The sequence below is a fragment of the Cervus elaphus genome, chromosome 31 (genome assembly GCF_910594005.1).
Source record: "Cervus elaphus chromosome 31, mCerEla1.1, whole genome shotgun sequence".
Lineage (NCBI taxonomy): Eukaryota > Metazoa > Chordata > Mammalia > Artiodactyla > Cervidae > Cervus > Cervus elaphus.
Genome location: NC_057845.1, coordinates 29,694,849 through 29,712,479, shown reverse-complemented (window position 1 = coordinate 29,712,479; position 17,631 = coordinate 29,694,849). Strand labels below are relative to the sequence as shown.

At 36.6% G+C, this 17,631-nt stretch overlaps 1 protein-coding gene across 1 annotated transcript in view; it reads left to right on the top strand.

Moving 5' to 3' along the window:
• Positions 1-17,631, top strand: part of GBE1 (1,4-alpha-glucan branching enzyme 1) — a 290,669-nt gene that overhangs the window by 92,761 nt on the left and 180,277 nt on the right. The window contains exon 3 of the mRNA XM_043892923.1: positions 11,668-11,783. Within this exon, the coding sequence (XP_043748858.1) occupies positions 11,668-11,783 (116 nt within the window). The remainder of the gene's footprint in view (positions 1-11,667; positions 11,784-17,631) is intronic.

Below are 17,631 nucleotides of genomic sequence, written 5' to 3'. Positions count from 1 at the left end.
AAAATGGCAGCTCTGTTGTTTTGGGGGACACCCAGACTGTTGCCCAAGGTGTCAGCACTGTTTTGCATCCCCACATTCACATGAGGTTTCCACTTTCTCCACATCCTTGGCAATAATTATCCATCTTTTTGGCTATTGCCATCATAGTATGAATGAAATAGTATCTTATATTACTAATTTGCATTTTCCTAATGACTAATAAAGTTGAGCATCTTTTTAATGTGCTTATTAGACATTTCCACATCTTCCTTATAGAAATGTCTATTTGGATCATTTGCACATTTAAAAAATTGTGTTGTCTTTTTAGTGTGTGTGTTAGTCACTCAGTCGTGTATGACTCTTTGTGATCCCATGGACTGTAACCCACCAGGCTTCTCTGTCCATGGGATTCTCCAGGCAAGAATACTGGAGTGGGTAGCCATTTCCTTCTCCAGGGGATCTTCCTGACCCAGGGGTTAAACCGGGGTCTCCTCCATTGTGGGCAGATTCTTTACCATCTGAGCCACCAGGACACTGAGCTATAAGTGTTTCTTGTATATTCTAGACTTAGGTCCCCTATCAGATGTATGATTGGCAAATATTTTCTCCCATTCTGTGAATTGTCTTTTCACTTTCTTTTTTCTTTTTCCCATGCATGCAGGATCTTTTCCCCATGTCTTTTCACTTTCTTTTTCCCATGGTATGCAGGATCTTATTTCCCCAACCTTAGACTCCCGACCAGGGATAGAACCTCCTCTCCCCTGCATGGGGTACATGGAGTCTCACCGCTGGACCACCAGGGAAGTCCCTCTTTTCACTTTTTTGGTGGTACCCTTTGACACACAAACTTTTTAGTTTTGAAGGAGTCCCATTTATCAGTTTTTTTTTTTTTTTTTGGTCACTTATAGTTCTTGTGCTGTGTTAGAGAACTGAGGTCCCCCAGATTTATCCTTGTGTTTTCTTTTAAGAGTTTTCTCGTTTTAGCTCTTACATTTAATTACTTGATCCATTTGGGTTAGTTCTGTATATGTTTTAAAATAGGAGTCCAAATATGTCTTTTTGTGTGTGGAAACCTAGTTGTCCTAGCTCTATTTCTTACAAAGACGATTTTCTCCCATTGAATGGTCTTGGTCACCCTTGTTGAAAATCAATTGATGTTTGACACATGGGTTTATTTCTGTTACATTGCTAGCCATGTTAGAAAATATTTTACTTTCATTGAAATAGTTTCATAAGTGGCTATAGGGTTAGCAGGGAGACTTATATAATTGATTTCCTGATGCCTATAGGCCTCTCTTGTGCCCTCACACCAGAGACTGGTTCAAGTGGAACAACCTAAGATGAAAGATTGTGTTTTAGGATGCAGAAAAGAGTTCCTAAAGTCAAATCAACTTATGGCTTCTGGGGAAGTCATAAATAGATTAGATTGCAATTGATAGTGATACACTATAAACTGAAGTAAGTGTTGATGAGTGAGCCTTCCAACTAAACTCCAGATGTTCATTGACATGGAGGGATACAGTAGTGTACTAGCCAGTTAAAACATAATTGAGACCCCTTCTTGGCACATGGGAGGACCTTTGCTGATGATTGACCATATCGCATTAGTACCTCTCTGCCATTCTTTCTGCTTCCTATTTTGTTCCATTTTGCATTCTTCCTAAGCAAATCCTGTATTTCTTCTCAGTTTTAACTGTTAGTTTCTCTCTGCTTTACTGTCACTGAAAGTTTACAAAATAAAAGGAGTCAAATTCAGACCAAAAACAAACTTGGTAAAATGGCATAGAGATCAGTAATATAAGTCACAACATGAATAAAGTCCTTTATCCTTAGATCCCAAATAATATTTGCTTTCGGTCAAGCATAGATGGTAAGAGTTGTTAGAAGCTGAATACATTTTCAGATCCAATTGTCACAAAATAACATATTCTTAACTTGTAATGGATGAAATAAACTAAAATTAAATGGATAATTGGAAAAGAAAAGAAAAGGCATGTTTTAAGGGTCTGTGGAAGATCTGCAAAGATAGATCATATATTGGCACACATTTTAGAATGGAGTTCTGAGTGATAAGCTCTGAGAGAGAGAAAAAGATGTGAAGAGGGGTCGAGCTAGGTAGGAGAACTTCAAGAAAAAGCAAAACAGCTTTGCTTTTACATGTTTTGTATAGTTTCTATGCTGGAGTTCTTCAAAATATCTATTTTGAGATAACTGAATGGTTTATAGTGATAAAAATAAATAGATTGGTAAATAAATAGCCAGGGCTTCCCAGGTGGCTCAGTGGTTTAGAATCTGCCTGCCAATGCAGGAGACAAGGGAGATGCCAGTTCAATCCCTGGGTCTAAGATCCCCTGGAGGAGATGGCAGCCCACTCCAGTATTTTTGCCTGGAGAATCCCATGAACAGAGAAGCCTGGCGGGCTACAGTCTATAGGATCGTAAAGAGTTCAACAAGGATGAGCAATTGAACACAGCACAGTAAATCAGTAACTGAATTGATTACCATTGTATTAGACCATAAAGAATACCACATTATTATATTTTGATAAAATCAGATCTAATCCATGTATGGATTCATTAGTCATGACTAATTCATTAGTCATGTATGGATGTGAGAGCTGGACCATAAAGAAAGCTGAGCACCAAAGAGTTGATGCTTTTGAACTGTGGCATTGGAGAAACCTCTTGATGGTCCCTTGAACTGCAAGGAGATCCAACCAGTCAATCCTAAAGGAAATCAACCCGAATATCCATTGGAAGGATTGATGCTAAAGCTGAAGTTCCAATACTTTGGCCACCTGATGCGAAGAACTGGTTCGTTGGAAAAGACTCTGATGCTGGGAAAAATTGAAGGCAGGAGGAGAAGGTGATGACAGAGGATAAGATGGTTGGATGGCATCACCTACTTGATGGACGTGAGTTTCAGCAAACTCCAGGAGTTGGTGATTGACAGGGAAGCCTGGCATGATACAGTCAATGGGGTCTCAAAGAGTTGGACACCACTGAGCAACTGAATTGAACTGAGAACTAAATGAAAAAGTTTAAAAGAAAATATAATATCCATGACTCAATTTCTCCCAAATAAAAATAGGATTAAAGAGAATATAAGACCTTATAATGGTAACTTGTTTTGAAAAGAAATGAAAACACTGGTTATCAAAGCCATCTGTTACCACTAGGACAATAAGGAGAGGCAACTTTTCTTATGCTGGTTCTGACTCTGATCCATAAAACACAGAAAATTATTTGAATGCCTGTTTTCTCTCAAGTGTAGTACATAACAAGTACTATCCTAAGATGTGTTGAAGAGAAGTTAATTTATTGCATACAGTGGATCTGTAGGGCATTCGATCTTAATTCTCTTAGTGAATCCTGGTTGAGCAAGGCAGGGGATGCCTTGTTATTAAAAACTATAATCCCCAGTGCTGTTGAGGATATGGATAGTTGACTATTCTCATATGCTGCTGGTGGGCGTATGAACTGGAACTGCTTATCGGAAAGCAGTTTGTTAATTTGTGTTTAGAACAATAAATAAACTAAAATCTTAGACCGTTTGGCTGATAAGATCACTTTTTACAGTCCATTGCAAGGAAAGAGATTTGGACAAATACTTGTTCATGGAGACCTCATAACATATGCTTTTACATTTTTGTTATGAAATTTCCTCATATATGGAAAAGCAGAGATGAGCTTTGTCTTGGTCTGTTTAGGCTGCTATTAACAAAATACTACAGGCTGGGTGGTATATATATATATATATACACAAAACATTTATTTCTTAGTGATCTGAAGTCTGGGAAGTCCAAGATCAAGGTGCTGGCAGATTCAGTGTCTGTTGAGGGTTCTCTTCCTGTTTCATAGGCTGCAGTCCTTCCTTTGAGGAATCCTCATTTGGTAGAAGAGAGGAGTGATCTTTTTGGGATTTCTTTTTTGGGGGAGGGGGGGAATTACTTTTATACAGATACTAATTCCACTCATGAAGATTCTACCCTTCTTTATAACCTGACTACCTCCCAAAGACCCCACATCCAAATTCCATCACATAGGTTCCATTTGTTTCCATCTTAAGAGACTTTTCTTTTTTCTTATTCCCCGCTTTTGCTTTATTAAATATTCTAATTTTATGAATTGTTTTCCTGGCCTTACAGTCAAAATAAAGCAAGTTACAGTCCTATCAAACTAATCTGTGTTTTCCCTCTTTATATACTTGACCATTTCTATTCATAGATTTTCATGCTTTGTGAAATCGTGACTACATACAGTCATCCTTTCATCCTTGGTGGATTGGTTCTGGGGCCTCCGCCACCTGCGTATACCAAAATCTGAGGATGTTCAACTCCCTTATAAAATGGTGTAGTATTTGCATATACTATATAATAGAAGTATCGAGCTTCCCTGGTGGCTCAGGCAATGAAGAATCCACCTGCAATGTGGGAGACCTTGGTTCGATCCCTGGGTTGGGAAGATCCCCTGGAGAAGGGCATGGCATTCCACTCCAGTACTCTTGCCTGGAGAATCCCCACGGACAGAGGGCCCTGGCGGGCTACAGTCCACGGGGTCACAAAGAGCCAGACACGACTGAGCGGCTAAGCACAGCACATTTGCATATAGCTTCTGTAATCCTCCTGTATTCTTTAAATCATCTGTAGATTACTTATAATACCTAATACCATGTAAATGCTATGTGAATATTTGGCAGGGCATGGTAAAATCAAGTTTTGCTTTTTGGAATTTTCTGGAATGTTTCCCCTAATATTTTCAATTCTTGTTTGGTTGAATCTGATATAGAACTCTCTGATATAAAGGATCAACTGTATATTCATTTATCACCTTCTTTCTTTTGTAAATGTATCATAACATAAATACCATTCCTATAAAAAAGATAGTTAATTATATTTAAAACTCACTTTTGCCACACTATTTTTTTTTGTTGTTGTTCTTGGAGACCTTTTCTTCTATGTGTGCCTTTAAGAACAGTGTGGTAAGTGAAATTCTAGATAATTTAATCCATTCCCTAATTACCGGAAAGCTACATATCATAGGACTGAGCACTATTCTTCTTTATTTGTTTTTTATATTTATTTTTTTCTTTTCTTTTTTATTCTTCTGTAAAATAACTAGATATTACTGTCTCCTTGTTTCTGAAATTAGTGGTATTTGACATATTCTAGATTATGTTCTTGAGAACCACAGCTGTCCTAAACTAATGTATGTAAAGAGCAGTTTCCCCTATTAAGTAATGCTGGAGTTCTTCAGGTTATTTCCAGGGTGGTAGCTGCCAGCAGAAATTTGGTGATTTTCAGATTCAGATCCCAGGGGAAGAATGATCTGGAGAGAGGGGAAGAGGAGATTAAACAGCACAGAGTTGTATGCCAGGATAGCTCTTATCCACCTCCAAAAATTATGTGGTCCTTCTGTGATTCTGGGTAAGGGCAATGAAGTTCCAGTTCTGAATCTTATGACTTCTTGGAAACAGACTAGATACTGCCTTTACATGAGAGAAGTCCTATAACTTCTGTTATGACAAACCATTTGCGTTACAAATCCATGTAAATTCTACATGAGATGAAGCTCGAAGCTTGAAACAATTAAACAACATTGTATGATGAGGAAGCCTGTTTACCTGCTTTAAGGAGGTGATATTCCAAATACTTAATAACTTATGATGTGAAGGATATCCACTTAGGTTCGAAGTGACCCATATCTGTCATACAGGCTAGTACTAGCCTTACATTAGATCTGATATATTATCTGCTGCGTCCACTGGGGACCTTACCTCACTGCTCAGTGAGGCCTGCTTACAGCAGGGGTTGGCCCAAGTGTGGACCACATTCTTCAGCTCGTTGGCATTTGCATCAAAGGCTCTGCATAGTAAGTTGGGGCCATTTCAACCAGGCATGTGCTTAGTCGTTCAGCTGTGTCTGACTCTTTGCGACCCCATGGACTGTGGCCTACCAGGCTCCTCTTTTCAGGGGGATTCTCCAGGCAAGAATACTGGAGTGGGTTGCCAGCCATGCCCTCCTCCAGGGGATCTTCCCAACCCAGGGGTTGAATTCAGTTCTCCCCCACTGCAGGCAGATTTTTTACCCTCTGAGCCATAAGGAAAGCCCATAAGGAAGATATATATTAAACTCAAAAACTCTTCAGAAATGAGGTGGCTAAGTGCTGACGAACAGAAATACTTTACTGTGAGTTAAAGTGTTTGGGAATATTTGAAGAAGGCTGACATTTAAGAATTTTATGTGAGGATTATTACATTAGAAAAAGAAAGGTTGTTGGGCTTGAGATAAATATAGAGTTTGTGTGCCTGATGCGATGACCTTAGTTAATGTTTGATTGCTTGTGCCGAATGTGTGTTTGCGGTTCATATTAAACTGTGTATCATGTCGTTTCTTTTCCATATCTCGATTTAAATTTGTCTGCTGGCTTTGAGTCTATGGACAAATAGAATCTTTTGCATGGTAAAATACAGTGATGAATTTCAGCCTGTTAGTAATACAATACTTGCTTAAATGTTTGCTTTTAAAATGTATCAAGTTATTCAAAGTTGATAATCATTGAAAGTCTTAGAATATGTTTTAATAAAATAATTTATGCAAGTGGGAAACATGTTCTTAAAATACCAAAACTAGAATAATATATACATATTGCTTTGAAAGTGGAAGTCAAAGTATTTGTTTCTCAGTCATGTTGATTCTTTGTGACCCCAGGCTCCTCTGTCCGTGGAATTCTCCCGGCAAGAATACTGGGGTGGGTAGCATTCCCTTCTCCAGGGAGATCTTCCTGACCCAGGGATTGAACCTGGGTCTCCCGCATTGCAGGCAGTTTCTTTACTGTCTGAGCCAGCAGGGAAGCCCCATACATTGCTTTAGGGGTTCCTAATCCTTAAATCTAGCAATGTCTAGCTTATGGCAGGTAATGACTCATAGAAAGGAAGGTGACTTGATATGTTAATACTTAAAAGTGTTGATATTACTTTTCTAGGTAGAAGCCTTCAAGGTTTTTATTTATTTTCTGATTAAAATTGCCCATACATTTTAATCATGCAGTCTCTTAGTGAGAATATTTTAGGAAACATTATCTGTAGACCCTTATAACAATATATTGAATACTCATCTTAATGTATGTTATCTTTTCATGTTCAAATTGTAAAGTTTATTCCCTGACGTGAACACATTCAGATTCCTTAATGTCTCAGGTCTGTTCTATAATCTTCATTTCACTGGTCATCCTTCTGGGTTTTACAATGTTAGTCAATCCCAAATTCTAGGTTTCGTGTGAGTAATATTTGCTTTAAAGTATTATTAATGATAATTTCTATTTCATAATTTCCTTGAGCTACTGATTTATAAAATGATTTTAATCTATAAATCTAACTTAATCTAGAAAATCAGTCCCAAAGCTGTGAGCAGAGAACACCTGAAGTCAGTAACTGAACCGTGAAGTTGATTTCCAGTGTGGTCCCTGAGCCTGGCGGTCTACAGTCCATAGGTTGGCAAAGAGTCAGACACAGCTGAAGCCACTTAGCTTGCACGTACATGCACCCTCAGCTAGCAGCGTCAGTATCACCCACGGACTTGTTGGACATGCAGATTACTAGACCACACTTCATATATATTGAGTCAAAAAACTCTGAAGGTGGGGTCCAGTAGTCTGTTTTAAACAGTCCAATCTGATTTAACAAGTGATCCTGACATGAACTAAAGCTTGAGAACCACTGAATTACAGAACTCTCAATATGTAGTTCTGTGCTTCATAGAGAAGCAAATCATTGTCACAGGTGGTGATGGGATGTTTTTGGTCCTATCCTGAGGCCTACATAGAGACACAGACTATCAGCATTGTCTTAATTAAAATTAATTCTATCTTATGGATTCAGGATATAAACTCACAGAGGATTAAAATGAAAAATGAGTAGTCTTGTTCTAAAAGTATGTACTTTAGATATATCTAATATGCCTTAGAATGATCATTATTTATATTACTTAAACCACTTCTATTACTTTAACTTTTATTTATCATTATTCATATTACTTTCAGTTATTTTCAGGAGTAAACTCTCATGATATTTCATAAGACATAAATTGCTCCAAAATGTATCCTTGAACTCATTATTTTGCCACCTGTGTTTTTCTAAAGCAAATTTCATTTAAAAACAAAACATTCAATTTTACTTAATATTTTTATACCAGTCATTGGATTTTTAATGTTTATTTACCTATTTTTAATTGTGTACTTCCACAGTTAGTTCCCACAGTCATACCTAAATATACCTTAATGGTAGTAGTTCCTTCTTTCTTATCTAAGGGTTTAATGTTGAGTTTGTGAGAACAGATCCAAATCCAATGATTTTTCTGACTTTTATGTTCCTGGACCTTAGATATCTATATCTTGTAGAGAAAAGTTCCACTTATTAGCTATTTTTTAGAAAATCATTTTAAGGATAAACTGATTTTATTAGAAGAGAATCTTTCATATGCCTGCAGTACAGTAGAAGTGGTTAGTTTGATCGGTGTCCATTTTTCAAATGGAAAGAAGCAACTGTGTTTAATAAAAGAGGAACAGAAAGGAAAATTCAGGGCTGAACAGTGATTGGAGAAGGAATTAAGGAGATAAAAGACTGGTGGTGTGGCTGAAGAGGTATTTATGTGGGAGACAACTGTCCAGTGCAAAAACCTGAAGTTGTTTCATGCATGTATGCCCTTTGCAAACCTTCCCCTCTCTCTCCCTTATGAAACTTTTAGTATATTCTGCATTGCTTATGATGGGTGGTAGATGGGTTTTCTTTTGGAGTATATGTGAAGGTAGTCCAGATTTTTCATTGAAGTTTGGGGTTCGTCAAGAAAAATGTACCTGTAGTAGAAGTTAACACCTGAATTTCCATGAAGAGCAGATGTGCTAATAAGCTCTTAAAATGATAGAAAAAGCATTTTTTTTTACAGTGTAGGGTTAGAAATAATCAACATGTATGTTAGGAAATTGAGACACTCTGAAAGGAAAATGTTATTCAGTAAAAATAGTTTTCTTTATACAAATATTAAAGCATTATCCATTTAAATAGATCTTTAAAACTCAAGTGACTGCAAGCTAAAGAACTATTTGAACTGATATTCAAAAACAAATATTCAAAACCACATTTATTTTTGCATTATTGAGTAAAGCTTTTAAGTAAATCTGCATATGAAAATTTCCTATATATTTAAAGCTTCACTTTCAAAGTAACAATCTTATTTATAGTTGAATTTTTAGAGGATCCTATATTATGTATTTTACTATCATTTTGGTGTGCTGTTACTCAATTTAACCTTTTCTGGATGAAATACGACTGTCATTCTGAACACTAATTTTCAGTTTGGCGTTGAGCAGGGCCTACATTAAACACTCAATACGTATTTAATGAATGAATGAATGAACTAATGAACTGTACCCTTTATTTTCAAATCTAACTAACCAGGAAAAGATCTGCTGCATGTCTTAAGTTTATTAATTGTCTTAAGTGATTAGCTTAAAAAGAAATTCAGTAAATGTATAAAGCGCTGTACTACCTAGATATTCATATTTCAAGCTCCCTGCCCCAATTATGCCCGAAAGCCTTTACTGTGTTAAAGGAATGTCACATTATAAACAGATGAAATACGTATTTGATGTTTTAGGGGCAGGAGAGTATAATAGCACAGAGCTTATTGAGCTGTTCCTGAAGATAAACCGCCTTTAGATATTTTCAGGTTGTCTTCTGAGGGGGAGTGGAAAATGTTTAGAAGGATCTGTTTAAAATGTTGTTTCTTCCTCCCACTCTACCTGTAACATTCAGATTGGCAGAGAGTGAAAACCTTCAGGCACATGTGGTGAAAGTGTTGGCGTGTAAAAGAAGAAACCATGGAATAAAACAAGTTTCCTGTTGTTTTTCTTATCTCCTCAATTGAGAATCTAATTTCATAGCACTACAGTGCATGGCATCACAAGGTTGCTTACGTTTTTTTTAAACAGTGAAATATTTCAAGCATAAACAAATAGGGGAAAACGTGATACACATCTCACTATACACCACCTACCCTAAAAAATAAAACATTACAGATATTATTAAAGCTTCCTATGTTCTCTTTCCTCTATTCAGTGGAAATCACAATAGAATTTGATGTTTGACATTCTCATTTTTCTTTTTCTATTTTTGCTTCATATTCTTAATTATGAGTGAGCCTGAGCATCATTGTATGTTTATTGGTCACTCATATGTCCTCCCGTGAATATCTCTATTGATTTTTGTATTGGTTTGTTTTCTTTTTCCCATTGATTCATAGATCTTCATGTATTTTGGATGTTGTTTCTTGATAATATTCATTAGACATATAGTTTCCCAGTTGATAATTTGTCATTCTATTTATCTATGTATGAAGATAAGTGTGTAATTTTTGTAGTCAACTTTATTAGGCTTTTCCTTAAGGTTTTCTGTGTGTGTGTATGAGTGTGCATGCTTCTGTGTCTTGTTTAAAAACACTTACAAACTCAATATTGTAAATATATTTTCCTGTTTTTTTCTTCTAAAAATTTTACAGTTTTATCTATTATATTTAAGCATTATATTTAAAGCATTATATCTTCATTCTTCAGTATATTATTAAGTAGAGATTTGTTTTTTTTTCTCATAAAGATAACCAATTATTTCGGTACAACTTATTACACAGTATGTCCTTTACTTGTGGATTTATAGTGCCACCTCTAGCGCATGTTAAATTTCCATGTGTTTATGGTCTTTTGTTCATTTTGGCTTTCTTTCAGCATCTTCAGTCCACCTCTCTTTTGGCTCTTATAGTTTATAGCCTTCTACCTTTCTTGTTTGAGGCATTTCTTTAGATTTTAACTCAGTTCTGATACACACTTGTGGATTTAGTTAATATGATTTTAATAATTTGTCATCACTTTTTTCTACCATGACATGTATCTTAGCTAATTGCATAGAATGCATTTCTATTTTTTCTTATTATCTCCTTTTGTTGATGGTGTTTCTTGAAAAGGGGCCCATCATCCTGTTTATTGATCAAATAGAATTGAAAGTGCAATGGAAAATGTGTTGTAATTTTAGTTTTCAGATACAAAAGGCAAAGGGCTTCCCAGTTGGCACTAGTAGTAAAGAACCCACCTGCCAATGCAGGAGACATAAGAGATGTGGCTTTCATTCCTGGTTCAGGAAGACCAGGCTTCCCTGGTGGCTCAGAGGATAAAGCATCTGCCTGCAATGCGGGACACCTGGGTTTGATCCCTGGGTTGGGAAGATCCCCTGGAGAAGGAAATGGCAACCCACTCCAGTATTCTTGCTTGGAGAATCCCATGGACAGAGGAGCCTGGTGGGCTACAGTCCATGGGGTAACAAAGAGATGGACACGACTGAGCGACTTCACACTTCAGGAAGATCCCCTGGAGAAGGAAATGACAACCCTCGCCAGCATCCTTACCTCGGAAACCCCATGGACAGAGGACCTGGTGGGCTGTAGTCCATAGCATTGCAGAGTTGGACATGACTGAAGCACCTCAGCACAAGCATAACTTGCTTTTTCTAAATGATTAATATTTTGTTTAACACCTTAGAAGCAATGTTTTTTAGGTAATTTGATTCTGTATAAGTAGGCAGTATATTATACTTGGAAATTTATCAAATATTAGTTTTTAACTGATCTTCCTTATTGTATTTCAGATGATTGGAACCCATTTTCATACCCATATAAAAGACTGGATTTTGGAAAATGGGAGCTGTATATCCCACCAAAGCAGGCTAGATCTGTCTTAGTACCTCATGGATCCAAACTAAAGGTATTTTCTCCCTCGTGTTTTCATTCGAGCTTACTGTTTTCTTTTTGTCCTGTTTGCAGAGTTTGATTTAAAATGTTAAAATGTAAACTGATGCTTGATAATTATAGGAGAAACAGTGTAAATTTTTAAATAGAGGAAAATTTAAGAGAAGTCATCAGCAAATTGGAATATGTTAGACGGGAACTGTTTGATTGGTAAGATAATGAACTTACTAGTTATATTGTTATCAACTTTGGAAATCTTTTAGAATGACTGAATAATTACCAAAGTTCAGCCTGGGAAACAGAAAGTTTGATTTAAAAAAATGAAACCTGTCTTCACATCAGCCGAGCAGAGAATTTTTACCTGTGAAGACACACTTGATATAATTGATTTTTTGATGAGCCACATGAATGAGGCAATACTGTGTTGGAGACCCATACCTTTTGGGAATGTGATTTTTCTTGGTCTTTCTCTGCTCTTTGATTTCAGGGCTCTGGTTTGTCCTCTTCTCCTCGGTTAAGCCCCTTGAATTAGCCTAGGACTGCCTGTCCTCTATTTGTCCTCTCTTTGGCTGACTACGTAGCTCTGCATTCAGCGTGTACAGGGCCAACACAGTGACTTCTCTAGTCTCCTCAATGGTGGGTCCCAAATCTGGACTACAGATTACAGATCTGATTATGTAAAAGGCTATCCAGATCCTTTAACATTTCCTTGATTTTAGCCCATTGCTAAAATAAACATATAATGTTTCCATGTCCCTTTCTTTCCCCTCCTTGGACATAAACAGCATTCATCACATTTAGCACTAAGTCCTGTAACTGACTTATATTTTTATTGGCATTTGTTATTTAACAGTATTAACCAGAGTTAAAATAAGAAATGCATTGGATGTTTGTTTTATAGATTTTTCTTTCTTACAAATACTGAGATTATAAGTATACCTGAAAATACTGAAATATTGCCACACATAATCTTCCCAGGAGAGCATATTGTCTGGAATAAAGAGACATTTTAATATGGGATGGCAGCCAGAGTTCTTCTTAATCTGAAGTGAAAAGGAGGAAAAAAGTAGTTACAGTATACAATAAGAGGGATTTAAATTTAATATATATAATCTCTTATCCGAGTCAGTATAAGCTTCATAAGAGGAGGCCCTTTGCTCTTCTGTTTGCTAAATACTGTATATTCTTAGTGCTTAGAAGAGTGCCTGGCACAGAGTAGGCACTCAAAAAATATTTACTGAATGTTAAAGCCATTTGTATGCCCAGTCTTTGAAGGGATAAACCAAAGGGCTTGATTTTCCTGTGGTCTGTAAGGCCTGACTTTAGGAAACTGTGAAGCAAGGTGACTCTTATACACTGGTTTCATTGTTTTAGGTCTTTTGGCTGTTTGTTACATTTTGTTTTTAAGAACTGAGTTTTACAATTTTTTGAAGTGCTGCAGATATTTTTTTTTCTGTTCTTAAATTAGATTTTATGAGCTCTGACATGTTACCTACTCTTTGCATTAAACGGTGAATGAATTATTTATTTTTTTTTGGTAGTTTCTAAAGCTGAAGTATAGTTGATTTACAATATTGTATTAGTTTCAAGGGGATAAAATAGTGATTCAATATTTTTATAGATTATACTCCATTTAAAGTTATTACAAAACAATGGCTATATTTCCCTGTGCTGTACAATTTATCTTAGTTGCTTATCTGTTTTGTAAGTAGCAGTTTGTATCTCTTAATCCCATATTCTCTCTTATCCCTACCCCCTCCCTCTTCCTTACTGGTAACTACTAGTTTATTCTCTATATCTCTGAGTCTGTTTCTGTTTTATTATACACAATGAATGAATTAATTTTCATATGCTGTGGGGGTTTTTGAACTTTTAATTTTATACTGGAGTATAGCCAGTTAACAGTTTCGTAATAGTTTCAGGTGGATGGCAAAGGGCTCAGCTATACACATTCATTTTCTCCCAAACTCACCTCCCACCTAGGCCGCCACAAACATTGAACAGAGTTCCATGTGCTTTGCAGTAGAACCTTGTTGTAGTCATTTTAAATATAACAGTGTGTACATGTCCATCCCAAACTCCCTGCTGTCTTTAAAATGGATAACCAACATGGTCATATGTTATTTTTATACCTCGGAAAAATGATTACTAGGAATGAATGATTATTAATATATACTAGTAATAATGATAGAAATTTGCTCCTCCCATCCAACTCCAGAACTTTTTCTACTTTATCCTATAGTCTGAATGTTTTGTGTCTTCCTCACAAATCATATGTTAAAATGCTAATTCCTGATATGATGGCGTATCATAGTATGTGATGGTACTAGGGCTTTGAGAGGTGTACGAGTCGTGAGGGTATAGCTCTTTAAATAGAATTAGTGAACTTATAAGTCCAGAGAGATCTCTAGCCCTTTTCACCATATGAAGCTATAACCAGAAGTCTGCAACCTGGAGGAAGGCCCTCCCCAGACCATGCTGGGAGCTGACCTTGAACTTCCAGCTTCCAAACTGTGAGAAATCAATTTCTGCTGTTTGTAAGCCACTCAGTCTCTGGTGTTTTGTTATCCCAGTCCAAATGGATAAAGGTGCTTTTGATACTATCTATGGACTATACTATGCTTTCTTTCATAAATTTATTTGACCTGGATGAAATGAAACAATCAAAGAAAAATTTTTTCAAAGGCATCTTTTCTCTTTTTACTTGGCTTGAAAAATTTGTATCTAGCAGTAAATAAACATTCAGAAAATATCAAGTCAACTGTTGTGTAATCTTTCTTAATTATTATTTGCTAAGGATTTCAATGTGGATTAATTTACTGGAAATTTAGGCCCAAAGTATCACTTATAGTGTTTAGATGTTTCAGACTTTGAGGAAGCATTTAGATGCTATTATAATGTCAATATGGTGATATAATTAGTTTTTCACTTATGGGAAATGATGTATCAGCTTTTCTTTCAGGGAGTGGGGTTAAATTTTCTATAAAAAAAAATCAACTAACATAAGGTTTTTGGCCTTGCAATCTGAAATTGTCCCTAGATAGTTTACCTTGGTAATTAAAAATCTTGTTTTAAATTGAACTTGAAATTTTATTTCAGTCCACAAGGGATTGACCTTTATAACTCACTTGTGGATATTTCTCTTATGAATTATCTGATAACCATTCTCAAAAATGAATATTACCTACCATTGAAATAATAACTTTGTTTTCCTTGCAAAACACTAGTCTTTTCAACTGAACAATTTGGAAGAAGATACCTCATTACTTACATTGTCATGTAAATATCTCCTTTTCATGTTTTTAAATAAATTTACTAAAAAAAAAAAATAAAGTAACGTACTAAGGTGAATTAAACTTTAAGGCTATAAAGATAAAAGAAAGGCATAGAAGACTATGTTCCTGAGGGATAATGAGAAATGCTACTTGTGTCTTTAATATTTTTTCTTCTGGACACATAGCCAAACTAATTTATGTGAAGGTGTTTTTTTTGTTCATTATTTTAAAACGTATACCTCTAATAAAATTATATTAAAACAACTTTGTAAGTTTTCTTGTAGGAATTTACATAATTATTGAGATGCTGTGTCAGATGCTATCCTTGACCTGAGGTGCTTGGGTCAAATTGTTATATATACATAGGGACTCTGTGTGTGTGTGTGTGTGTGTGTGTGTGTGTGTGTGTGCTTTAAAAATAAGGTGCTATTGTAGCAAAATATTAGTGAACAGTTTATTTGTTCTGTGATGGTAATAGGAGAAATAACAGAAGGGCAGTGACATCCAAGCCTACTTGGTAACATGTTTAGAAGTTGACCCGAGAGATAGAGGGAAAAGGGGTATTTTAACCTGGGCGTACTGTGTGAATAACAGTGTGTGTATCGATTGAAGATTCAATAGGAAGTAAGTGGCATACGGGAAATAGGACAGTTTGAACAGTTCCCCACCCCACCCCCTGCCCCAAATGCTGTTTTCAAAGTTCAACACACAAGGGACCCACTCTAGAGTTAAGAGTAGGGTTGGGTGAGGGAACTTAGTAAGACCCAAATTGTTTCCTTGCCTAGGCCATATGGAACAGGGATCAATTCCTAGAACCCAGAGGGAGACAGAATCAGCCATCTTGAGAGGAACACCGAGTCTTGCTGAGAGATACAGTTAATTCATGGTAACCTTGCAGGAAAGGAGCCAGAGGAAAAAGGAGACAAATTCTCTCATCTTCCACACTCCTTCCTGTTTCTGACCTCTTCCTGTGGTTCAACATTGGCCCACCCAATAAGAAGCCAGATTTCTAGGGACTATGGGGCACATGGGTTAGCCTCCTGGGGCAGAGAGCTGGTGAGAAGTGGATGGAACTGACTGGTAAGATGTAGCTCAGGAGTCAGTGATCAGGAAAAGCAAGAGGTCAGGACAGTAAACTCGAAAGGTGGGTTGGAGGCAAACTAAAGAATTCCTGTTTTCTGGTTGCCATTTTCTTCTTTTTAAAAAATAATTTCTATTAATATCCATATAACTAGCAGTGACAATTAGTATTGACTCCTTTTAAATGTTCAGGATTTTTCTGTACTTTAACTTTTCCCTTGCCAAATTGTAACAAAATGGACTAGAATAGAGGTTTCTTGATACCAGATCTTTAACCTTTTCAAAGTCTCATGTATTCGTATTCTAGAGCTACAACAACAAAATACCATATTCTGGGCATCTTAAACAACAGAAATTTAATTTCTCATGTTTTGGAGGCTGGAAGTTTGAGATCAGTCAGCATGGTTGAGTTCTGGTGAGAGTTCCTTTCCTCGCTTACAGATGGCTGCCTTCTTCCTATGTCTTCATATGGCACTAATCCTGTCATCAGGCCCCCATCCTCATTACCTTATTTAAACCTAATTATCTCCCAAATGTCCTGTCTCCAGAGGCCATCACATTGGGTTTAGGGCTTCAACATATGAAGTTGGAGGGGGCACAGTTCAGTTCAGAACAGATCATACTGCTTTCTGAATTATATTTAGACTTTATACAATTGATTGGTGGAAAAGGGTCATGGAACCTAATACCCACATTGCAATTTTCTCAGATGAGACACATGAAGTTAGAGATCATTTTGCATCCATATTTAATTTGGTTCTAATTATAACACTGTGAGATGAAATACTATACATATTCATTTCATGAATGAGTACACTGAAATTTAGACAGGTTAAGGTATTTCCTTGACTTGAATTAAGGCTTACCTAATAGTGAAGTCCATGGTCCTAATCATTGTGCTACATTTCTCGTCAGGCTAAGGATTCACAGAGAGAAAAGGGGGAAAAAGTGATACAGAGGAAGTAGAACTTGAGCCTTATCTCATGTTTAACAAGTTATTTGACAGCTTTTAAAATAGTGTTATTTATTTATTCATTTTTGGCTTTGCTGGGTCTTGGTTGCTATGCAGGTTTTTCTCTAGTTGCAGCAAGTGGGCTTTTCTTTGTGGTGGCTTCTCTGGAGCACAGGCTCAATATTGTGGTGCATGGCCTTAGTTGCTCCGTGGTATGTGGAATCATCCTGGATCAGGGATTGAACCCATGCCTCCTGCCTTGGCAGGTAGATTGTTCACCACTGAGCCACCAGGAAAGCCCAGCAAATTATTTTATACCATGTTTGCTTTTGCCTTATTGTGTGGAATTATCATCTCCATTTTTCAGGGTGCTGAGTGTTGAAGTGACCTTCCATGGGAATAGAAAGGAGGTATTAACAGGTAGTTTGTGGAAAGAGTTTGGGTTTTAGAGAATAAGAGATCAGATGGATTATGTAAAGTGAAACTAATTATTGATAGCTAGAATGAGATTGCTAGGTAGAAGGATGTCATCGGGCAGTGATATGGCATGTTGCAAA